At 35.2% G+C, this 26,462-nt stretch overlaps 1 protein-coding gene across 1 annotated transcript; it reads left to right on the plus strand.

Moving 5' to 3' along the window:
• The first annotated feature begins 721 nt into the window (after positions 1–721).
• ppp1r13l (protein phosphatase 1, regulatory subunit 13 like) lies at positions 722–26,073 on the plus strand. The gene is made up of 13 exons (XM_079874878.1): positions 722–873; positions 11,136–11,221; positions 11,489–11,604; positions 12,399–12,957; positions 14,919–15,002; positions 15,973–16,052; positions 16,592–16,931; positions 19,151–19,608; positions 19,692–19,829; positions 22,851–22,984; positions 23,075–23,241; positions 23,596–23,789; positions 25,550–26,073. Exons 2-13 carry the CDS (start codon positions 11,185–11,187, stop codon positions 25,583–25,585), a joined length of 2,343 nt encoding a protein of 780 aa, XP_079731004.1. The 5' UTR covers positions 722–873; positions 11,136–11,184; the 3' UTR covers positions 25,586–26,073.
• The last annotated feature ends 389 nt before the right edge of the window (positions 26,074–26,462 follow it).

Here is a 26,462-nt window from a genome sequence, read left to right on the forward strand (position 1 = left end):
GACTGAGCATCTGCTACCGTAGTTAGACTCATGTATGTTTATCTATATCTGCAATGGAGTATTTTGCTAAACTCAATACAAGACGAAAACTACAGCTAACGCGACAGAAAAAAAGATCATAGTAAAAGTATAAACATGTTACCAAATCACCATAGTAAATACATATAATTTTGAGTTAATACATAAAAAACACAAATCAAGTTACAAACACATTCTCACCTGTGAAAGGTTATTCTATTTCAACGGGATTTTTTAAATCTTGGCGGGTTCACAACGAGAAGCTGAGGATTCTTACTATGGGTGACCGTTCCAAGATGGCGGACGCTCCGCCGTGTCTAGAGCGGTCGAATGTGATTTCTACGTATACAAAGCTATGATGTGGACGATGCTCTTGTGTAATATTAATGACGTTGGTTTAATATTCATGAGATTTATAAAAAAAAATATTTTAGTTTCAGAGAAAAAATATGTATAATCCTTATCGTATTTAAGTTTTTTAAGGGTTGCCCCTATTTGTTTACTAGCCTATATTTCTAGAATACGGACATTTTTACACTATAACTCTTACAATGCATTCTAAATAGCTCTTAAATAAATACATAAAAGCAATCACGATACAAATAAGAAACAAATATAATAACATGTCTGCGCGGATTGGGTCGCATTGTTTACCTGCGCCAGCTGTGAAACACCTGGGTCGGGTTTCAGAAGCAAGTGGGCTGGACTGAATATCTCTGAACTTCACAGGCAAGAGTTAAACAAACACCATTGAAATGTTTTCCAGCTAGTCATGTAACACATCCATGCTCAGCGGGAATAAGTTCTAGGACTTTACACAGCACGACAACCTCACAATTGTTACAGCTATTCAAGGTAAAGGAATATTTATGTTATTGTGCTTTTGACTGAGAGTTCAGAACTTTTACTTGTCTTTGAGAAGGCGATGTGGATTATACAGTGGACTCGGTCGTGTCCGTTATGCCAGGCCTTTTTATGAACCTTTTTTTCCGTATTATATATTTTAAAATATATGTACTGTTTCGAAAGTTTTTTAAGTCGCCTTTGTGTTAGAGAATGTAGAAGGAGGAGTCAGAGAAGCTTTAATGGGAATCAGATGTCTTGGAAAAATCTTTTGAAGTCTGTTCTCATTGAGCTGTGCACTCACTCTCAACAATATATTATTCATTATTCAGCCTGAATGAAGTCTTTGAATTCACCAAAAGTTTGCTAGAGCTCTTATTTATTAAGTAACAATGTAGTTTTGTAGTAGCTACTTTGTGTTGTTCAGATTCAGAAAATGAAAGAGGCCTGTCAACATGAGAGTTGCTTCGTGTTACAGATGTTTTAGCATTTCATGTCGGGACACATGAAGACTAAACCTGTTAACCCTATAAAGCCTGTATCATATATATATATGAAGGTCTCTAAACTATCAAAATGATCAAAGGTCTTTGCTGAAAAACTTGTACACAATCTTCTAGCAAGTAAAAGTCTTTTAGCATAATTAAAAAAAAAATCCATCATGTCTTAAGATTAGATTTATATTGTCAGTAATATTTCAAGATGAACACTTTATAATCCATACATAATTTTTTTAGACATCATGTTCAAACGTATGTGTCAAATATGATAAAACAGGCTTTTGAGGAACGTTTATTTGTCCATCTCTCAAGCAGAATTGTATTGCATTGCAATATATAAATACAATACAATTACAGCGCTTTGATTATAAAAATAAGAATTTATTTTTTTCTTAAAACTTAAAACATCACTTTCTCACACTCAACCTGTTCCAAACTTGTATGCGTTTCTTTCTTATGTTGAACACAAAAGAAGATATTTAAAAAATGTTGGTAAACAGAACTGATAGTTAATGGTAGCAGTTAAAATATCTTCTTTTCTGTTCAACAGAAGAAAGAAACTCATGCAAGTTTGGAACAACATGAGGGTGAGTAAATGATGACAGAACTATCCATTTAACTCATTATTGGGAGATATAGAGTGACAACTGATATTTACAGCATCATGCATTTTATGTAAGTTGTCTGCTATAATGTTAAGAAGATTAATTCTTAAGTTTTGGTGTTTTATTATTTCCTCCTCCATGCATATTCTCACTATAAAAGCCTGATATGGTACAAAACATAAAACATAAATGCAAACGTTTATAAAAAGATTTTCCTTAATAGGTTCAACAAACTTCCATTATGTTTCTGTCCATTATTTCACATGTCAGGCTTTACGGGGTTAAACACGCCACATCTTTTGATCAACAGTGTGTGTTTTTTAACCTTTAACCTTCGTGTTATTTTTGTAAGGTGTTGGGATTAAGTCCAATTTCAGCATTAAGGCCTGATTTACCATCAGACTAAAAGCTGTCGGAACCAGCTGAACTGCATATCTCTCCGATCCTGTCCTGCTACAACTTGTTTGGAGGATTTTGTGGCTCCCTTTTGCACTTTATTATCTGCCAAATTTGCATGTTTGTTCAATCACATGCCATCCTGTCCTTGTGGGCACTGTGGTTAATGTTGTAAAGGTCGGATGCAGTCGGGGTGGATGTTGGATATATCTTGTGTGATTCACGAGGAATGTTAAGCTTTGTAATTCCGAAGACTTGAGAGATTCCAGAGGCAAATGTTATTTGAGACTCTTCAGATTCCTCTCTACACAGGCTGCACATAAACAAACATCCCTTAGAAAAGCAGTAGTGTCTAGCATCGTTGGTCAGAAAGAGTGTGAGCTGTATTAAACGCACCCCATGAGATCAGCATGACTAACAGGGTTTAGTCAGAATGTTCTCCAGTGGCCGTCATTGTCTGAAATTTAACCTGACACTCCCCAGTCTTGTGTGTCAGCCCAAAACTTTAAGCCAAATATGATAAAATGTCTTGATTTCTAAGTTCAGCAGTGGCAGGAGACCTGACAGATCTTGATCTGTGTGTTTTTGCTTCTGTCTTTGTGTTTTTTGTATTTCAATTTCAGTATTATAGTTTTCTTTCGCACCCAAAACTAAAATTTGTATCATTTACTCACCCTCATGCTATTCCAAATCTGCATGGCTTGTGTTCTCCTGTTGAACATTTTGAAGAGCAGTCAGCGATCATTTTATGAACAAAACACTGAGACATTTTTAAAATATTTTCTTGTGGGTTAATTTTTCAGATCAGCAAAAAAAAAAAAGAAGAAACAAAAAAAAAGGGGGGGGGGGGGATGTAACTTTGCTTTTCATTAACAATTTAAAGCCCACTTCAAATCAAAACCACATCAAAAATCTAGCTTTTAATAATTAAACATTATTATAGACAAGTGAACAGTCATTAATAAATACATAAATTACAAGCGTAGATGATAATACAATATAACAAAGTTACAAATAAAAGAGTATTCAGCTACAGAAATGTAATCATTAAATGTAAAATAACACTATAGTGTCCACTACATAGATTAATCTTTGTTAAAGATGTGTTTTGTTGTTTGATTAACATTAATGACATATCGAGAACATCAGGTATTAACAGGCCTTATGAACAGATCCAATATAATGATACACATCCGATTTCTTTCTCAACTGTTTACGTGCACTTAAGGCATAACTGACTGTATTTATGAGAACACTTGCAGAGACAGGCATTTTAACATAATTTTGTGTGGATGTGTCTGTTCAAGTGCAAAGACACACGAAAGAGGAATCAATTCGTAATTTGCATGCCATCTGAAACACATGTGATCGAGTTCTCTTTCGCCTCTTATTGTGCTTGAATGTTTTAAAATTGCTTGATTGTGTAAATTAACAAGAGAAAACATGTGCAAATGCTAAAATTTCACTCTATGATGGTTAAACTTTTTAAGCAATCAACCTGCGAATCACATGCATGCCGAACCTGGATCACGGATCAACTGCGATCCGTTGCACCCCTAGTTAAAGGGACGCCTTTTAGGGGACTATAATAATAATAATAATAATTCATTACATTTTATATAGCGCTTTTCTCGGCACTCAAAGCGCTTTACATAGAAGGGGGAATCTCCTCAACCACCACCAATGTGCAGCATCCACCTGGATGATGCGACGGCAGACTATATTTGCTCGTACCTCAGAGTAGGGTCTAACCCAGCACAAAAGGAACTACCAATGACGCAAATGTACGTTGAATGGCCGAACACACAACAAAAACACAGCTCCGATCACAGCATCCTCCAGGTGTTTAATGCGGTCACTGTCAACCAGATTACGTCACTTAAGAGTTGCTGGCGGTGCGAATGCAAAGGAAAATGGCTCTAGGGGGACATTCAGTTCTCGGGGGACCACTCTGGTGGCTGGTTCATATAACTGAGTTCCTAGCATTACCTGGTGCGAAAGTCCATAATATGACAATGGGGTGGGGTTCATAAGATTTTGATCTTTTGTATCCAGTCAATGGTCCATGTCATGGTAAAGGTTGCTCCACTCCCCTTCAGAAGAAGCCTTTTCAAGGTTGTGAAATAAAATCCTAAGCCTCAAGATTCATTCCTTTCATTCAGAGCTTTTGTACATGGCAATTTTGCAGTCATTGCATATTTGTGTAATTGATTTTTATTGTTTATCTGATGCACCTCCTACACTCTCAGAAAAAAAAGCTGTCACTGAGGTGATACCTTTTCAAAAGCTACACTTGTACCTAAAGGCTGCATATATTAAGGCACATATTAAAACCTAAAGTGTACCTAAAAGGAACAAAAGTGTTTTTTCCTTTCTTACCTTTTTCTGAGAGTGTATCTGCTGGTAATAAATCATCACACCTTTTTGGCAAGGTCCTTCATGAATTCCAAGCCTGTTAGATGCTGTATGAATGCATGGTTAGTTTGTTCTTATCAGTTAGACTATGAAACACTCTTGAAACTGGTTGTTTCAGTGCCATGAGGTAGCGTCATGTCTGAGACCTGTCATGAATGTTCACTTATAATTATAGTGACTTATAGGGATAGTTCACACTTATGTCACTCCAAATCGGTATGACTTTTTCTGTCTGAGACAAAAGAAGTCAATTGGGTATAAAATAACTGAACTTCATTGACCATGACAAAACAAATCTTTCAAAATATATTTTGTTTTCTACAGAAGTGAGTCAGGTTTGGAATGACACGAGGGTGAGTAAATGATGACCAAATCGTCATTGCTGGGTGAACTATGCCTTTAATTAACCATCTGGAGAACTGTGGGGATCTAAATGCTGCTTAGGCTGGTACAAAATGTACTATTTGTTGTCTTGTCTGTAGATAGTGATTGACCTTTATTTATTATTCCTTGTTTTTTGTAACTATTCACCATGAAGCTTGGTTACTGATTACATATTGACACTTTTCAAATGAAGTCTGCCTAATATAAATCTAGGGCTGCAACGAAAGATTATTTTGATAATCTGTTGGTTATTTTGTTGATTATTTGGATGACAAAATCAATATAGCCTATATATATATAAATATTAATTATTAAACAATGATAATAAATTATTTAAAACATTAATGCATATTTATTATAATAAATTCAAGTTATAGTAAAATTAATTATAAAATGTATTAATTTTAATCATTTACAAAAATGTTATTACACACCCTGCCTAATGGTGTCCTCTAGTCTAAACAATGTGCAATGAAGGCTATAAAAACAAATGTGAATGCATTGATGGCTCTTACAAGACACTTTGCTCATGAGACGAGACGCGAGATTGGGTTCATGAGAACGAGACAAGATTTTTGCACAGTATTTTTAAGAAATCCTCAATGACAAATGACTGGAAAAATAGTCTGCATGTGCATTTTGAAATGTTTTTTTAACTAATCATCTTGTAATGAATGTCATTCAGTTGTACTTTCTGAGTATGAATTATCATATGCATTGAAAGACAACAATATACACCTTACCTTACTGTACATGAATTATGAGCTTCTGATTGAGGCTTTATAACCTCCTGTTTGAACTCCTTTCCACAAATAGAACAGAGAAATAAAAACAGTATAAATAACAAAAATAAATAACAGTTTTTTCTTAGCCTTATTAAGTGCAAACAATAAGTGCAACCATAATCAAAGTGCTCTGAATATTCAAAGTGCAAACAGAGACCAGAGTTAAGAGGTAGTCACAACACAGCCCAGCCTAACATAGGTTTGAATCCTCCGCCATCGTCTTGTCAGTCACATCAGGTCTCGCCTTATTCTCGTCACGTGATCAGTGAACTGTGATTCCTGCACTGTGTGTGACTCTGCAGCTCGTGCTGGATGAGCAGAGCAGACGTTCGTTGTGATCGTTATCCAACTGACTTCAATGGTTTTTATTTCTATAACGACAGTGGAGGCGATGTAGCGGTGGCATATTCTGTGCTAATCTCACCCTCACGCTCTGTCATGGCGATATCACGAGACAGCTTTTTACCTCTATAAGAAATCTCGTCACATTTTAATATCGCGACACCCCTATTGCTTACCATTTTAACCCTCTGGGGTTGTTTGGTCATTGTTTAAAAATTGCTATTTCATTAGAATGATATGACACTCTGACTTTTGTGGCTGTCGCTATATGTGACCACAAAAAAAATCATGGACTTGATTCTTAAAATCCTAAAAATGGTCATTAAAAAAAATGTTCGCGGTCAGAAATTACCTCCATAGGAAATGAATGCGAAATACAAAAAATATGAACAAAGAGGAATTTTTGGGGGGTAAAATCTACAAATCAGTAACGATACAGAAAAAAAGCTCATAACAGGGGTTACACTCTAAAAGATCGAGAGTGCAAAATAGACACACTCCACCCCCGAAACACACTCCCAAATATGAACTGGTTTGACTGTAACACAAAACACTGGTTTGACTGTAACACTGCATTGCAAATGCGTGAAATAAAATAAATAATTCAGCAACAATGCAGTAAAAAACCGACAACAAGGAAGGGTTTACACTCTGAAACATTGAGAGTACAAAACAGACACACACATACACACACAAATTAAATGGTGTGGCTGTAACAATATGGCAAAATTGTGCCAGAAGACTCAAATAAGAGTTTGTAATGAGGTTGACTAAAGCTCTGATATAGATTTCCTTTTCAATTTGATAAATATTTTTTGAATTTTGATAATATATGTAACAAAATGTCTTTCTCTGTGTTCAGGTTTGACTGTAGTAAAACTTATGGAAAACGTGACACTTCAAATCAACATTTCAAACAGAAAATATCGAAACCTTGACAAAAAAAATAGTATTTTGAGAATGTCTAAATATATATACAAATCCACAACCTAATAAAAGTAAGTAAGAAACCTAGTGGTTACACCATGGCATTACAGATGTTTTTCTTTTTTTTTACTCCCACCGAATGACACTAATCTGCCTTCAAAAATAGGATTTTAAAGGCATTGTCTCTATTTTAACATGAATTACAGCTTTAAAAATTAAAACATAATAATTAACAAAAGCAAGCACTAACTAAATGTTAACTGATAGAGGGAGCACACATTCACTAACCTGGTGGATGTTTTCCATGCACAGTGCACAGCAATTAACTGATAATCAAATTATCTTCAGTATATTATATTATAATATTATCTTCTCTAATCTGTCGATTATTTTCATTATCGATTATTATTGATCAGTTTTTGCAGCGCTAAATGAATAATAAATTAAAGCCTGTTTATATTATAAGTCAGAGGCTGAGATTTACAAGATGCAAATAAATTATTAGTTTGAAATTCATATCATGCAAATCAGGGTAAAGGACAAGTGTAACCACCGACTGAGAAAGAGAGAGCGCATGAGCTGATGGTTTCTGTCGCCACACCCTGATTCATCAGTGAAAAGCACTGCTGCTTTAAACTTTTAGTCATGGTTTCCGCCCCAGGCTCAGAAAATGGGTTAGGTCGCCTTATCAGCGCAGCACAAGAGTTATTATTAACCTGTGTCACTCTCAACTCCACATTCCAGGCTCGCCGTATTGGCAAATGACTGTGGAGCAGTGAAATGAGAGGTGGAGATCAGGGATTAAGATCAGATGAGGAAGAAAAAGGGAGTGTGTGAGAATACAGATAGAGAGGGTGAAAACTATTGTGTGGGTTTTTTTTGTCGTGCATTCAGAACAAACGTGCAAAGTGAAGAAACACCTAATGTGTTAGACATGCACAATCACATGCTTGTTAAAAATTTTTTTATTATATCATCATACCATCACTTATTGCAAAGTTTTTTTTTAAAAGGATGAGAAACTGCCATTCAAAATTTGAGGTCAGTAAGATATTATTATTATTATTATTATTATTATTTATCCTTTTTAAAAAAAAAAAAAACTTTTATTCAGTCAGGATGCATTAAATAGATCAGAAGTTACAGTAAAAACATTTACATGACTCTTACAAAAGATTTCATATAGTCAAATAATAAAAATATTAAGAATAATAACTGCTTTCACATGTTTCTTAAGCAGCAAATCATCATATTAGAGTGATTTCTGAGGGATCATGTGACACTGAAGACTGGAGTAATGATGATGAACATTCAGCTTTGATCACAGGAATAAATTACATTTTAAAATAATAGATAAATATACTAAAATAGTAAACAGATGTTTTAATTTATATAATTGTGCAGGCTATTCTACAAACATTATCTTAAATGTCTAATAAAAATATACTGTACAACATCATCATATTAGAAGTGTATTCAAGTTTTTGTATGTGTAAATTGCATTTTTAATGTATTTTTGAATAAAGGTAGATCTGAAATTCTGAAAGAAAAAAAAAGAAGCAATTCTATGACCCAATTACATTTCCCATGGTCAAAATAAAGCCATGTTTTGTAACTTATAAATAATTTAGATTGAAAATTTAAATGGTATATCGACCGCTCAAGTAACATTTCAGAAATCTTGTCACTTTATTTTAGGAAGTGCATTTGTTTAGGTGACCCGGGCAATGCTCTGTAGATCAGTCACGCTGCTGTTTGGCAAGAGAGCACGAAAAGCACATGTACACACAGATTATTACACCATGAAGAATGAAAGTGTCACTAAAAGTTCACCAAATATCAGCTTAACGTTATTCATAATAAGTCACTGTTTCACAAAGGACAATATTGCATGCTGTATGTTTTAACTTTGTATAATGAGCGACGTCCACAAACTTCTTCCAATATTGAAAACTGCACAAAGAACAGGCAAAATACTAATAAAGTTTTTTGTATTATTTATTTATTTTTACTTACAGAGGGTGAAAGTCTAACAAAATTTTCAGATGTGCATACAATCTGTCTCTATGCACAGCTCACATGTCTATATGTTCACATGTTGGGTAAGTATTTAGACACATCAGCATGTGAAAGTGTCACTTGCTCTTGATTCAGTAACAGTTAATTATAGTGTAAAGAAGGGGTTGCAGGAACAGATGTTGGGACAGGGCGTTTCTCTGAAGGCATAGTTTGACTGTTGGAATAAGTTAGAAAGTCTCGCAAGTCCTGATCTATGACAGTGCTTTAGTAGGTTGGGCAGTCTTCACTATTGCGGAATAATCATGACTCAATAATTTATATATATATATATACTGTATATGCTTTATAGACACACATACACACTACTGTTTAAAAGTTTGAGTCGGTAAGATTTTTTGCTCACAAAGGCTGCATTAAAACTAAAGTTAAAACAGAAATATTGCTCACATTTCAATGTTTCAGTATCATTAAAATTTAAAGTAATTGTTTTCTGTTTTCTCAAATACAGTCAAATGTAATTTACTATTTTCAGCATCATTACTGCAGTCTTCAGTGTCACATGATCCTTCAGAAATCATTCTGATATGCTGATTTGCTGCTCAAGAAACATTTCTTATCATAATCAGTGTTGAAAACAGTTGTGCTGCTTAATTTTCTTTTTTCTCACTTTATTTAGATTTTCTCCACATAAAATTGTTATTATTATTTTTTTTAAATTTACATCACATAATTACAGTTACCATTGAAATATCACATTTATGTATTTATAGTCCTTAGTAAGTATAAGAATTCCATCTCAGGACAGAGACAGAACAAGGTTAAAGTTAAGAAATAATAAAAACGAGATATACAATTATGTATCTATCATATGATGCAAATTATGTTCAAACAGCATTCTCAGCAAACTCAGGAAAGGAGAAAATAAAATAATCGCAGAATTACATACAATATACACAAGAACAGCAAAAAAGAAAAAAAGTATTCAAAACCCCTTAATGATTGTAAAATAAATCAGTAAAGCACCAGTGCTGCTAGATATTTTTGTGAAACCGTGATACAGGCCTACATTTTTGATTTGATAGAAAGTTCAAAACAACAGGATTTATTTGAAATATAAATCTTTTTTTACAATGTAAAAGTAATTTCTGTCACTTTTGATCAATTTAATGCAGACTTGCTGAAAAACATCGTACTGACCTCACGCTTTTGAAGTATCTAGTCTTTATAATTCTAATTATTGCACCCTTTTTTTCTGATGATATTACTTGGAGGACTATATTTTAACTATTAAAAATGAATTCATAACACTGTAGGACTGCTTAAAAGATGTTACGTTGAACAGATAGCATGTAGTTACGGACTGGTAGATCCATCTGTTTATGTGGTTAAACGTAGTAGGAAGGACTTTAAAAGTCGGCATGCACCGATTTTGTCCGATACTGATAACTGATAATTCTTTATATTTTAAAACAGATATATTGGCCGATAAATCTAAATCCGAATTTTTATATTATTTTTGAGAGCCTGATTACAAAAACAAAAGCCTCACCATTAAAAGCAAATGTTCTCATTATAATTGAATGTAGTCTATATGACTGACTTGCGTTGCACATCTAGCACTTTTTCCTGTTTTGAAGTGATTCCAATCATATTTCAAGCAATTTAAAACCATCACGGCGAAAAAAGTGCGCATCTGGTAAATGCAAAGGTAAAGAAGTGTTTACTGTCAGAACAAAATAAAACAAAAAGTGCTTTAGCATCAAATAAATAGATTTGAATGGAGAGCAACTGATTTTGAATATTTCCGTTTTGAGTCAGAAAGCATGCTCTTCCTAAAGACTGGATGTTAGAGATAATGATGGTCAATGAAAGATTGATCTGATCTTCTTTTCTGCACTCAGGCGGTGTGTTGAATGAATTGGAGGTCACGTCTACAGAAACACAAACACCATGAACTCCCAGGGCAGCTATGGCAGCAGCTTGATGTGTGAGTATTGCAGTACACCAGCAGTTATGTTTCATTCCTATGTAATAGGCAATGTGGGACAGGTTACAATGCAGCAGTTCTAATAAAATGGTTGCATGTCTAAGCATGCTAACATTTTTCAGTCCTTTGTGAGCGCCTACAAAATGGCAAATAAGTCTACTGTACATAGTTCTGGAGTGGCTTATTATATCATGTTTCCTGTCCTTTGTCTGACCACTTACACTCATTATTGTATATTTACTCAATGTTTGTGTGTGTGTGTTGTAGTTCAGTCCATCAACGATGAACTGAACGCATCTTTGGCCACAGCGGACGAGCTGTCACGGGAGTTCAGCTCTCTCTTGTCAGAAGCCACTCCTGTTGCACAACCCACGACTGCACAGGTACAGAACTGACTCAAGACTGAGCTTCTTTACTATTGTCAAGCCGGCTTTCTATCTTATTTTGGTAGTTGACATTTCAAGCAGTGACAACAATGTCCTGCAGTGATACACATAATATAATCATTATGCATGCATGTTAATCAGTAGACAATATGGACTACATCTTTTTACTTGTAGAAAGATATATTTTATTTCACACTGCATAAATATTTAAATGACCTGCTAAACAACTACAAAATATAATACAAACAATAGCAACCAGTTACATTTATGGTTGGGAAAGTAACATACTTATATTTATATATCTTATGCTCTCCAAGACTGCATTTATTTGCTAAAAATACAATAAAAACAGCAATATTGTGATATTATTACAACTTAAAGTTTTTTTCTATTTTAAATTTTGAATTTTCAGCATCATTACTCCAGTCTTCAGTTTCATGTGATTCTTCAGAAATCATTCTTATATGCTGATTTGATGCTCAAGAAAATGTCTTATTATTATTATTATTACACTTATTATTAATGTTGAATACATTTTTTGCGTGTTTTTTTTTAAACAGCAACCTAATCATAATTATCATGAATTATTATCTTTATATAATGTAATTCAATCCATCCTAGCTGAAAGAAATGTCAATAGTTTCTGTCTACAAACAAAGAGACTTTTTTGGATTTTTAAACATAATATCTAGTATTGTGTGTAGCCATGAAATAATAAAAGCTTTTTATTTGAAAAAAAGACTCCCATGATCATCTCAGAGCTTTATTGAGTTACTATCTACATTCCTCAGCCTAAACCCCAGGGCAGCAGCAATGGCAACAGCGGTTTGCACAGCCCAAACAAGAATGGATCTGAGAACATCAGGACAAGCATCCCTGTTTCCCAGAGCTCAGACTCCACCATCAAAAGGAACGATTCCAACCTGGACCTTCCTCCTGCCCTCACAATTCGATCTCCATCACCTGGCCTAGACAGCATGAAGTTCAGGCCTTCATCTCCCAGTCCTTTAACCCAACAGCACTCCCCTTTCATGACACGTAAAGACATTTCAGATTCACGATATCCCGTCGACCAAAAGATACCCTCTAATATGTCTCCAAATACATTGAGACGAATGCCGCAGAGGTCTCAAGAACAAAGCATGAGAGGATCGCTGAGCTATGTGGAACTGTCGCCCTTATCCAGCCCCACATACGACAGTAGAACATCTCGCGGCTTGTTTCAGCCCTCATCGAGCCCCATGTCTTCGATGAACAGGTCACCAAGGCTGGATCGAGCTCCTTCCCCTCAGCCTTTTAGTCAACCGTCAGCCAGCACGCTACCACGCAACTTCCAGTCATTCAGACCAGGTATTTGGGATTTTGAGTGTATCAAATGCATGTAAATAAACACTCTTAAAAAATAAATTAATTTCAAAAGATAATGCGGGGGAAGAAAAACACCCAACCATGCATTAAATAACAGGAAAAGAATACATGTCATTTTAGCAAGTCCTCGCAAGTCCTGATCTGTGCCAGTGCTTTAGTAGGTTGGGCAATCTTCACTATTGCAGAATAATCATGACTCAAATATATATATATATATATATATATATATATATATATATATGAAGAGTTCAGATGCAAAAGCCTCTAAGTGCCATCTGAAATTTTCTTCTAGAATGATCATTTTTATCAAGCTCGTATATTTAAGTTCAGTAATTTCACTTAAATGACAAATAATAGGTAATTTTCATTGCCATTTAAGTGAAATTACTGAATTTAAATATACAAGCTTGATAAAAAATGATCATTCTAGAAGAAAATTTCAGATGGCACTTAGAGGCTTTTGCATCTGAACTCTTCATATATATATATATATATATATATATATATATATATATATATATATACACACTGTATATGCTTTATAGACACACATACACACTACTGTTTAAAAGTTTGGGTAGGTAAGATTTTTTTTTTGCTCTCAAAGGCTGCATTTATTTGATCAAAACTACAGTTAAAACAGCAATATTGCTCACATATAGTTTCAATATCATTAAAATCTTAAGTAATTGTTTTCTGTTTTCATATACAGTCAAATGTAATTTACTATTTTCAGCATCATTACTCCAGTCTTCAGTGTCACATGATCCTTCAGAAATCATTCTGATATGCTGATTTGCTGCTCAAGAAACATTTCTTATCAATATCAGTGTTGAAAACTATGGAAGCTTGTTTCCGCCACAAAATAAAACATTTTAAAAGATAATTGCGACTTTTTATCTCACAATTGCGAGTTTACATCTCGCAATTCTGACTTTATTTCTCAGAATTGCGAGATATAAAGTCAGAATTGCGTGAAATAAAGTCGCAATTGCGTGTTATAAAGTCAGAATTGCGAGATATAAACTCACAATTGCGTTATAAAGTCAGAATTGCGTGTTATAAAGTCAGAATTCTGACTTTATATCACACAATTCTGACTTTATAACACATAATTGCGAGTTTATATCTCGCAATTCTGACATCTTTTCTCAGAATTGTGAGATATAAACTTTTTTTTTTTACCTCAGAATAGTTTGTATCTCACAATTCTGACTTTATAACACGCAATTGCGACTTTATATCATGCAATTCTGACTTTATATCTCGCAATTGCGACTTTATTTCTCAGAATTGCGACTTTATATCTCCCAATTGCGACTTTATTTCTCAGAATTGCGAGAATTGTCACAATTCTGACTTGATATATCGCAATTGTGAGAAAAAAAGTCAGAATTGTGAGAAGTCGCAATTATTATTATTTATTTATTATTCAGTGGCGGAAACAAGCTTCCATTGAAAACAGTTGTGCTGCTTAATTTTCTTTTTTTTCACTTTATTTTGATTTTCTCTACATAAACAAAATAGGCAAGTTTTTTTTTTTATATTAAAAAATACATTATTTTCAAAAGATGAAAAAAATGGGGGTGGAAAAAACACCCAACCATGCATTAAATAACATAGGAAATGAATACAGGTCATTTTAGACTCATGTTGTGCATTAGAAGAGGTTTGCATTGCTTGTGCATCAAAGGGTTAAAAATAAAGGTTCTTTATTCCCATAAAGAATCTTTAACATCTATAGAACCTTTCAATTGCACATAAAAGGTTCTTTAGATTTTTCTTCACACTCTGAAATGTTTGCTGAAAAGTTCTTTAGGCAACCCATGATTCAGTGTGTACAGTGGGCACCAAAGGTCTTTGATTGGTGGTAAAGTTGTCTGTTTGCTTTTTTTGGTTTATCGTTTGTTCCTTCATCGGTTCTTTCTTCCATCTCCTTTCAGAAGAGGGAATGCAGAGGCAGAAGAACCCCTGGAACGAGACAGACCTGGACGCATACGAGAGAAAGCCTCACCACACCTATGATAGTAAGTTCTGTTGCACAATTTACACAGAATATAAAAGTAATGTAAATGCACAATGACTCACTTTTCTTTCATAAAACTGCATTGCTCAGTATTAAACCTGGAGGCAACATTGTGCAACAATTAACAGAAATTAATAAACAAAGACCTGTTTTTGTTCATTCAGATATTTTCATTGAAATTGAGTGCCTGTTTTGTACTTATTTCAGAATATAAAAAATTATATTAAACAATTTTATTAAACTATATCAGACATTACATTGACTGCTACATGAGACAATTCTTAATATTTTTTTAATTAATGTGACATAAATGTTAAGTGAAGACTGAAAAAGTAAATAATTTAAAATGTGAATAAAATCTAAATAAATATAACTTAATCTATATCAATTCCACAGTCACATAATATTGCTTCTGTGTAACAAACACATTTGACCATTCATAATATACAAATAATTTATGACTTTAAGTGCTCTAAAAGTTTACAATATTAATAATATTATACAATAAATATAGTCCTCTACACAATCTTTAAAGTTTTAAAATCCAAGATATATTATGACAAAGAAAAGCCTTTTTATTGGTTAATTCACTCCGCAGAAGTAGCAGTGCTTCGCCTTCTGAGAATATAGTTCCCAGTATGTATACGGTTAGAAGACGGCTGTGTCTCATGTGACCTTGTTATTTGTACACGCTGTGACTATACAAATCACAACATGTAAATAGGAAAATGTTGGCGTTATTTTGTCACTTATTGGGAGCAGTATGCTAGCTGGAGCTGTTTACCTCCAGTCTTTGTGCTAAGCTAGGCTAGCGGTGGGTGCGTCAGACAGAGTTACGGCACGCATTGAGATGAGAAGGGTATGTATGGACTTATCTAACTCTGGGGGATACGGTGAATAAGCTAAAGTCCCAAAAAGTCGGCGTGTTCCTTTAATTCTTCATTAATCATGTGTTTTCCTCTATGTTGTAGAGAATGAGTGGATCAGACCAGCTGTACCCAACAGCAACTGGAAAGAATCAAACCTGGATGCACCTTCTTCCACAAAGAAGGTGTGCAAACTTTGGCGTGTGTGCGAAAGTGGTTGTTGGTGCCAGTTATTATTACAGTGTAAATGTCATATAATCTGGATTATCTGGATCAACTGAAACCCGTTGACATTTTCTCTTTTTCTCTCCCACATAATGCTTTTTTATGGTTGGCAATTGGTTAACAACCAAACTGTAACTTAATACCATAACAACCAATGAAAAAAAAAGTTTATATGTAATTATGCCTTAGGATTTCCAGGTATAAGAAACAAGTTTAGACAATTCCCATGAAACAGGCAACAGCTGTCATCTCATTTTCTTACAAGCTCCTGTCCTTACTGTCTTTTGTGCTGTGAATTAAAACAATTTCCACATTTATAGTGTGCTCTTATTCGCATGAATTTTAAATTTGTATTGCCAAAGCATTTGCCTACAGATACAAATATACAAATAAAATAGTGTAAAACAACAACATAATAATAATACAGTGTAACTATGAATGTGAAGAAAAAACTATGCGTTCTATGTTCTCTAATTCACATTTTCTTCTCTGTCTTCAGGATACCGCTCCCCATTCTCTCCCATCATTTCACAGCTCGCTCCCGAGAAACACTCGGATCTCAGTGCCGTCTGAACTCCCCTCAAAACCCAGCTCAGCTTACAGCTCTCAGCAAATCATTTCCCGGATCCCCGTTCCCCCTCCAAGCTCTGAAGTCCGTCAGCACAGGCCCATCCCGCTTTCCTTCATCATGAGGATCCAAAACCCTGGCTCCATCAGATACACCCCTGGCCCAATGGGAGAGCCCCAGCAACACCCTCCCCTGCCCCGGGAATACCAGCGGCAAATCCAGACGCCTCAACCTCAGCAAGCTCAAAGACAGGCTCTCTACTATAGAGAAGGTACCAGTGGGCCAACGAGCACTCAATGACGTGACACACACTATTCATTTATTCAAAAACACAGTTCATGCATACAGTGACTTGAATAAACCTTTCATGAGCATGTTTTTCATTTCTGAATTAAAATAAAATAAATTTAGATTTTGATTGATTTTTGTTTTTGAAGGCATGAAGTCAATTAAAAATTAAAACAATGTTTAAAATTCATTCTTGAAAAAAATCTCATTTGTAGTTTAGCAGAGTCTTTTATTATTATTTATTTTAAAACTGATTATTAATATTGTAATATTAATGTTTAATTATATATATATATATATATATGAAGAGTTCAGATGCAAAAGCCTCTAAGTGCCATCTGAAATTTTCTTCTAGAATGATAATTTTTATCAAGCTCGTATATTTAAGTTCAGTTATTTCACTTAAATGACAATTAATGGGTAATTTTCTTTGCCATTTAAGTCAAATTATTGAACTTAAATATACGAGCTTGATAAAAATGATCATTCTAGAAGAAAATTTCAGATGGCATTTAGAGGCTTTTGCATCTGAACTCTTCATATATATATATACAGCGGGGGAAATAAGTATTGAACACGTCACCATTTGTCTCAGTAAATATATTTCCAAAGGTGCTATTGGCATGAAATTTTCACCAGATGTTGATAACAACCCAAGGAATCCATAACAAATAAATAAACAAATAAAGAAACCAAAACAAATAAGTTCAGATATTAAGTTATGTGTAATAATGTGAAATGACACAGGGAAAAAGTATTGAACACATGAAGAAAGGGAGGTGCAAAAAGGCATGGAAAGCCAAGTAATTAGTAATTAAAGTACCAAGTAATTAAAAAGCAATCCAGCCCCCTGTCAGTGGAAATTAATAACTGCTGGTTCAGTCCCAACGGATGGTCTACAAAAAGGTCTCATTGCCAAGGTGTCACACAAGACACATCTCATGATGGGTAAAAGCAAAGAGCTGTCTCAAGACCTTCGCAACCTAATTGTTCCAACACATAATGATGGCATTGGTTATAGGCGCCATTCTAAGCTTCTGAATGTTCCAGTGAGCACTGTTGGGGCCATAATACGGAAGTGGAAAGATAATCATTTCACCATAAATTTGCCTCGACCAGGTGCTCCTCGCAAGATTTCTGACAGAGGAGTGAAAAGAATAATCAGAAGAGTTGTCATTAGGGTTAGGGTTAGGGTTAGGGTTACAGTATAAACAGTGTATATTTTAATATGTATTATGACAGAAAAACTGTCTGCTAAATCAAAATCTTATGGTTCAACCATCATAAAAAAATAGAAAAAAAAACATAAAACAGGAAGTGATATCATAAAGTAGACCCCCTGCAGTCTATTACAATAGCAGATGATTTGACCATTGCATGACCAAGGCAAGATTAGTTTTAAAATGTAATGTTGTGCAACTTCCCAAAAAGTTGATATTTGTAAATTGAGTTGTGAATAGAAAAAACTTTTTCCTTGAAATATCTATTTAGTTTTCCTTTGAAAATACTTATTGAATTGAATTGAAATTGAAAGCATTTTTTGGAGCGCTTATGTGTTTTTATGCGTGTATTCAAGAAAATGTGTTATTACTTTTAACTTCATGGTAATATAACATGACATTTGTAGTCATGTGATGTTATTAAATTTAGTCATTAAATTGAAGAATTTATTTTAAAACCATTAAGACAAAGATTACATTTCAACTTGGCACATGCTGCTGCATTTTTAAATGTTGTTATTATTATTATTATTATTGTTATTATTATTATTCAGGGTTCCAACACAGTTTAGAAAAGTAAAGAAAAGTATAGAATTTTATTTACTTTCTTTTTCCATTCTTATCTAGACCTGGAAACTAGTCCACAAAAAAATATTTGAGTTTCCAGACTATTGCCCCTATTCAGTTTTCTAAAATATAAAATTAAGACTTAAAAGAATGTTTCATACAAGCAGGGTGTTTTCATGGCAATTGTTTGGTGATCAATGAAAAAACCCCAGAGAAAATAAGATTATTTACAGATGCCTGTACTATATACCAAATATAATGGTGTAAATAATGCTGTATCAACCATTTATGTTAAATATGGTCTGTGGAATATGGAAAAGTATGGAATTTTGAAATGGATTTGAAATGTATTATGGACATGTTTATTTGCAATTTAAAATGCATTTTTTTTTTTTTGTTGGTTTCTTATAAACAGTACTTCACCCTGGAGATGTTGATGCTGAGCTTGAGAAACAAGACACCAGTAAAACAGAAGGCCCTGTGTTCATGAAACCAGACGGAGAGCCTAAAGTGGAGGATGTAGAGATGCCCCCTCGTCCTCTCAGTCCCACACGTCTTCAGCCCGTCGTGGCTCCTCAGTCAGAGCTGGACACGGACCTAGACGAAGTGATGCGCATTCGGGCCGAGTTCCCCAGGGCCCTGAAGAGACGCGGCTCAGCCGAAGTTCCTCAGCCCCAGTATAACCTGCCCATTTCCCAGCCCAACACTTACAAGATGATGATGAGTAAACTGTTTCGCAGGAAGACCATCCGCATCAAGGAAGAACCAGTTGCTGAAAGCGCCAGCTCCTCAGATGGAGAAGAGAGTCCCAAATCTGCTGTGACAATAAATCCAATGCCAATCACAGAGATACAGGTCTCTCCTGAACAGAAGGTGAGAGGCAGACAGATTACATATTGCTCAGTAACTGTGGACACCAATGACAGAGGATATTTGATTTAAATCTGCTCTTACAGGGTGTTCACTCTATCTTACGGAAGGGCAGCAAAGCCAATAAATCCTCCATCCGTAGAGCTCACTTGAGCCCACTGGTTCTGATGTTGGATGGGTCCTTAGTAGGAGAGTTGGAAACTGTACAGAGGGCTGCACAGGAGGTACGTGTCTCTGCTCTGGGATTCGGCTGGTACCTTGCAGGATGGTTGCTTACAGGTGCTGGAAACTTGCATCAGCACTGTATAGGGTTATTTTCAGTCTGGGTTATATATATTTATACTACAGGGCCGTTGAATGCTTGAATCTGATTGGTTGACGAACGTTCTAAGGTGTGCATTATTTTCAGGGAAACGCACAGCTAAAGTAGTTCCAGGCAGGTCTTGACCGCATTACAGTTCCATATCACTTCGCGTAGTTAACGGTAATAACGGAAAATAGGATACAATTCATAACAAGAAAAAACATTTAGCCGCATGCGCTTGATCTGCAATTTTCAATGTCTAGCTTCACAATCAATGGAAACATGCAGTTTAATTTTAATAAATAAAGTATATTCCTATCTATAATCAATAGAAAATTAAACTGAATATAGGCTAAATAAATGGATAATCCTGCAGCACGGATTTTTATTGCAGATAATAACAAATAAATAATTATTGATAGGCCTACTTGTTAAAAGGGCTTTGTGTTTCATTTATTTGGCTAGTCTGTCATCTGTCAATAATAGAAAAAAAAGAATGAATTTGAATTAATTAAAAGGAATTGAATTAATAAATAAATAATAATATTGACGCACATGCTTTTCTGTCTCATTATTGCAACATCTCTCTCTAATAACTGCATTAATAACTGCATAAACCGGGGACACACTTTAAGGCTGGTTATGAATGTAATTTGATACTTATGACTGATCATGTCCAAACGCGTGTTCAGCGCGATCAGTCTGTGTTCAAAGTCGGTGTTTAAAATCTGCTGCAGTCGATGAAAACAGTCAGAGAATGTGTCAGCTAGTCATGTGTCCCAGCATTAGTCTGCTATCAGTGGCTCAAACCTCCGTTACTAACTCTAAAATGACGTTTTGGAATTAGCAACGGAGGCATGGGATTAGATGCGTAAGAAATTAGTCCTACATACAAGAGCGTTTTAATGACAAAAACTTTATAAACGTCTTGAAATACATAATCTGAACAATGTTTCGAGGTGTGGTAACTGTAGTATAAGCGGAATAATTGACTTCAGGCCGTTGAATTATTAGAAAAATAATGCACACATTTTTCTAATAATTCAACGGCCTGTCGTCAATTATTCCTTACATATATGTCAACAATCAATGCTATAAAACAGACAGCACACAACTGAATAGATCAGAACACAGGGTCTTGAGTATGGGTGTCGCAATGTATCGTTATTGACGATAACGGTAATATTTAAAAAATTAAATATTGATATTACAATATTACACTATATTACACGTGATAATATCGTAAATAATCCAGCACCAGTAAATGGTTGACACTCCAACATGGTAAGTGACAAAATGTGACCCTGGACCACAAAACCAGTCACATGGGTCACAATTTTGTTAAATTGAGATTTATACATCATATGAAAGCTGATTAAATAAGCTTTCCATTGATGTATGGTATGTTAGGATAGGACAATATTTGGCCGAGATAAAAATATTTGAACATCTGGAATCTGAGGGTGCAAAAAAAATCGAAACATTGAGAAAATCTCCTTTAAAGTTGTCCATTTATGTTGGCGATTGTGACATATATTACCTTAACTCTGGTTTCCACCCATCATAAAACAGACACAAAAGAATATTCATACAACAAAATATTCTGGGGGCCATGAAATTGTGAAAATTTATTAAAAATGCTGGCGGTGGCAACTTTTCTTTTTTTTTTTTTTTACGTCAGCTGGAAAGAGTTCATGCATTTAAGTTTGAATGTAAATAATAGTAAAAAATTGTAATTATTTGCACAAATTAAAAATTAAAACTGAAAGTTGAAAAATAAATGTAAAGGAATTACTATAAATGTGCACTCAAATCTGAACAAAAACTCAATACAATTACAGCGACTGTACTTTTCAAAGATACACATTATATTAAATATGTTATAAATATATGTAACGATTTTGCATAAATAAAAATACTTCAAAATAATATTCAAAATCAAAATACAAAATAAAATCTAAATAAAAGCGAATAAAATGTTCAAGTATTCAAGTGTCAAAATGCATGTCATAAGTCCTATTCGGACGGGACTAGTTTTCCAAACGACGTTTGAGTTACAATTCTTATCAACCTACATCTGTGATTTCATGTACGGATTCGGACGGGACAAACATCTCCGTGTTTGTTACCGAGGTAGGAGTGTCTGTGTTTTACATGTGGGCATTGCAGAAGATTCTGGTTCAGGAATATAACATAAAAACTGCCATTGAACACAATTTATGAAATTTGATCAAATATATTTTGAAATTAAGTACTTTTAAAATGAAGCACTTTGAAATATAAAGTAAAACGTCCTAATGTATTTAGTGTTTTGTAAACATTTTATAAAAATTGTAGTATAAAAAAACTAAACATACATTTATCATCATGATTTTATAGAACTGGGTTCTTATAATAAACCCACTGGAATAAAAAGTTTTAACTTATATAATTTACACGTTATGTAATGAAGTGCAGAAATGAAAGTAATCTTACCTGAAACTGATATTACACTAGCCAGTCTTAACAGTTTACGTGATTTGGCTCTTCTTGTTGATTTAATTTTTTTATTTCTTCGCAGTGTACCGAACACATCTACATCCATTATCGGTGCGCAAAAAGCAGAAGCTTGAATACCGGCACGATAGCGAGAGATTGTACGGTAGTTCACGTTGACCAAAACACACAAGAAAAAGCGTTTTGGAAAAAAACATTTTCGGCAATCACAGACATTCGCATTCGGACGTGATTAGATTTCTCTGAGGACCGCCGAGTTTGACGAAAAACAGTAGGTAATTTGCTCTGGAATTTTCGGTAGTGTGAGAAAAAGACAGACATGGCAGATTCGGACAGGATTAAAATCTCAGATGACGTCTGAAAAAGTAAAAGTAAAAGTAAGTAAGTCCCGTCCGAATAGGGCTTTACTTGTAAATAACGAGTGCACTTGTGTGTCCCTGTATAGATGAGTGACCCAAGCCAGTCGAATGATGAAGGCATCACAGCCCTTCACAATGCCATCTGCGGTGGACACTCACAAGTGGTGGAGTTCCTGGTGCGGATAGGGGCGAACGTTAGCGCTCCGGACAGTCACGGATGGTGAGTGATCAGTTTAACACGTGTATATATATGTGCCTATGTGTTTGCATATGCATCTACACTATATATTCACTCTCATCTCATCGGCAGGACGCCTCTGCACTGTGCCGCATCCTGTAATGAGCGTAAAATGTGTGAGTTTCTGGTTCGTAACGGAGCGGCAGTGATGGCCGTAACAGACAGCGATGGGGCCACAGCGTCACAGAAGTGTGACCCGTACGCCCCGGGCTTCGAGGAGTGTGAGGGCTTCCTGAGAGGTGAGTATGGTGTCATGCGAAAAAAACCTTAAGAGACATTACTTGTGTACAGAGGTAAACTAAATGGCGCAACACAAGTTTTTACAGGCGTAACGCCTACATGTGTGTTAACTCCCAGCATTAAATTTAGCATGTCACAATAAGCTGTGCATTCCTGAGTTAATAGTGTCATCCGCTCATATGGGTTGGAAACAACGGTCAGAACAAGTCAGGCAATTAGGGTGTAGGGTGAAGATGACATGCAATACACTCTTATTAACTCACCAACACTAGTTTGAGCACAGTCATGCATGCGACAGTTTAATTTGCTGCAGTCACCATTACACACAGTTTCACGTGTGTGTTTTTGTTTAGGTGTGGAGGAAGCGATGGGCGTAGAGAACAGTGGGGTGGTGTACGCTCTATGGGGATATCCTGCGCAGGCTCCTGATGAACTGAGCTTCAGAGAAGGAGACATGGTGACCATCCTGCAGAAGCCTGAGGGCGTGGACTGGTGGTGGGCTTCACTGTGTGGCAGAGAGGGCTTCGTACCAAACAACTACTTTGGGGTAAGAAGAGCTCATTTACATGAAAAATAATGACCTAATACACAGTTCTCAACTAGGGGATTGAGGCCCACTCAGGGGGCCTCAGCAAAGGGAGACACTTGATGACTTCAAATATTTAATTATATATATATATATATATATATATATATATATATATATATATTTATATTTATATAAAAAGTATAACTTAATTGAAATGTAACATTTTTAAAATGCTTTAAGAAATATAAGAAATAAGATTTTTTTTTTTTTTTTTTTTTTTTTTGTGAATCAGAAACCTTTATCTTCTAGAATCACAAAATTAAAATGGTTAATTAATTTAATGTAATATATCCCAGTTTCTGGTAATAAAAACGTATTGCATAAAAATATTTTAGACAATAAGTATATGGGGGAGGGGGCTTTGAATCATTTTGTTTACACTTTATTTTCAAGGTGCAGTTACTGAGTAATATTCATTTACTACATGTACTTACTGTTGGGTTATGTTTAAGGTTTGATTTAGGGTTTGCTATGTTTGGTTTAGTTGCATGATTTACTGTTATTACTATAGTAAGTACATGTACCATTATTTTGTTGGAAAATGGATGGCCTTTGTGTCAAAAAGTCCAAATAATGAATTTAAAGGTGCAGTAAACGATTTCCGAGAAACGCTGTTGAAAGTTGATCGGACTGAGCAGCACAACACACTTGTAGCCAATCAGCAGTAGGGGGCGTGTCCACTGATGATGGGGCAGGAGAGTGAGCCAATCAGCAGTAGGGGGCGTGTCCACTGATGATGGGAGAGGAGAGTGAGCCAATCAGCAGTAGGGGGCGTGTCCACTGATGATGGGAGAGGAGAGTGAGCCAATCAGCAGTAGGGGCATGTCCACTCATGGTGGGGGAGGGGAGAGAGTGAGCCAATCAGCAGTAGGGGGTGTGTCCACTCGTGATGGGGGAGGGGAGAGAGTGAGCCAATCGGCAGTAGGGGGCGTGTCCACTCATGGTGGGGGAGGAGAGAGAGTGAGTGAGCAGGAGGGAGATTTGAAGAAAGACGGAAGAAAGAGAGATGGCTGAGAGACATTACAAAAGAGAAAAGGTCAGAGGAATATCACTAGAAAAAGAAGGGTTATGATCAGGCTAGAGATTTAGGACCTGCGTTAATATTAGAAAAGTTTTTTGTTTCTGCTCCAAACATAAGTAACCAAAGCTGTTTTTGTAATGTTATCTATAGTAACAGGACAGTTTTGAGTATCATCATTTGTCTGGAGCTGCTGGAGACTAACTAAGAACTCTTATTGTATATACATTTTTTGTTCTTCCTTGTCGTTTGTTATCTTCGCATTATTCTTCACAAAGCATTATTTTGCTTGGCAGCTATGATAAAGAGTCATCCACTCTTGCATTGTGTGTTGGTGCATTTTGGGGGCGGAGCAATGAAGGGAGGGGTGTGTTTGTTTGGGTTGATATCAAATATCAACTTTTTTTCCTCATAAATCACTTACTGCACCTTTAAAGCTAGTAGACCACCTTGGACTAGTAACAAACCAGATACCATGTTCCAAAAGCCAGTTTAAACTAGTACAGTATGACATTTTTCTTAAAAAAAGTCTTTCTTCATTGTTTATAGAAGATATATGTGCTGGTGTCTTCCACTGCAATGTTTAAAATACTGTTTGTCTGGTCAAGTGTAGCAACTTTTTTTTTGTCTTTATACATTGCAATCATTTTTACTCAATCTTTAAATGTAATTTTGTCCTTTCTTGTTCTCTCACATGCAGCTTTTCCCAAAAGTGCGGCCTAAGTCACTCTGCTGAACCCATCCTCTAACATAAGACAAAAGCGATCAGTGCATCTGAATCATGCCAAGCAAGTCTGAACACAGGTTTCACAAGTGTGTTTGAATATGTGTAAGATTTTTTTCTCTTCTGTTTTGTATATTAGACAGCTTTGATGGGATTGTAGTTCAATCCCATAAAGTTTCAGTTCAATTTTCACTATTAGAACACCATGACAAAGTCACTTCACTGGGAATAGTGGATATATAAGTTTATATAGACCTTACCAATGGTAAAACTGTCATTAATAACAATTTATCTTGTAAATCAGAGCATGCTGCATATATCATTTGAGAATAGGGACTTAGTTTAATTGTATAAGCAGACTGGATTAGATAATAAATGTATAAAAGTCTCATCATCAGTTTGTTTGGAAAGGCTCATTCTCTGTCCTGACTAATGTTTTTCAGCACTGAGCAGAAAGGAATTCATCAGTCTGTCAGTATTGCTTTTTTTATGCATATTTTTCACGTTTGTTTTATCAGTTGGTAATCAGTAATGTTGCATAAATGGGTTTTTTTAGAGATGCATTTGAATAACTAGTGTCCTAACTCATCTTTAATTTTTTTTACAGTATTCCACACCAAAATGTTAGCTTTTTATTTTTTATGTAACTTTTAACTTGCTATTTCTATCTGTTTTCATAGTGACCTTTATGTAGTATGAAATATGAGTGAAAGTTTTCCTCTCGTAACAATATGCTCTCCATGTGGGTTGTATATGAAATATTTGCTTTGATGTGAGGGAAGTTTGCTTTAGAGGTGTGTGTACGACTGTGCGTGAGTGTTTGTTTGATTAGCCTCGTTGAATCCACTGACTGTGACTGTTAAGAAGACAATGACAAATTGTTACTTTC

This window comes from Squalius cephalus (assembly GCF_949319135.1).
Source record: "Squalius cephalus genome assembly, chromosome: 6".
NCBI lineage: Eukaryota > Metazoa > Chordata > Actinopteri > Cypriniformes > Leuciscidae > Squalius > Squalius cephalus.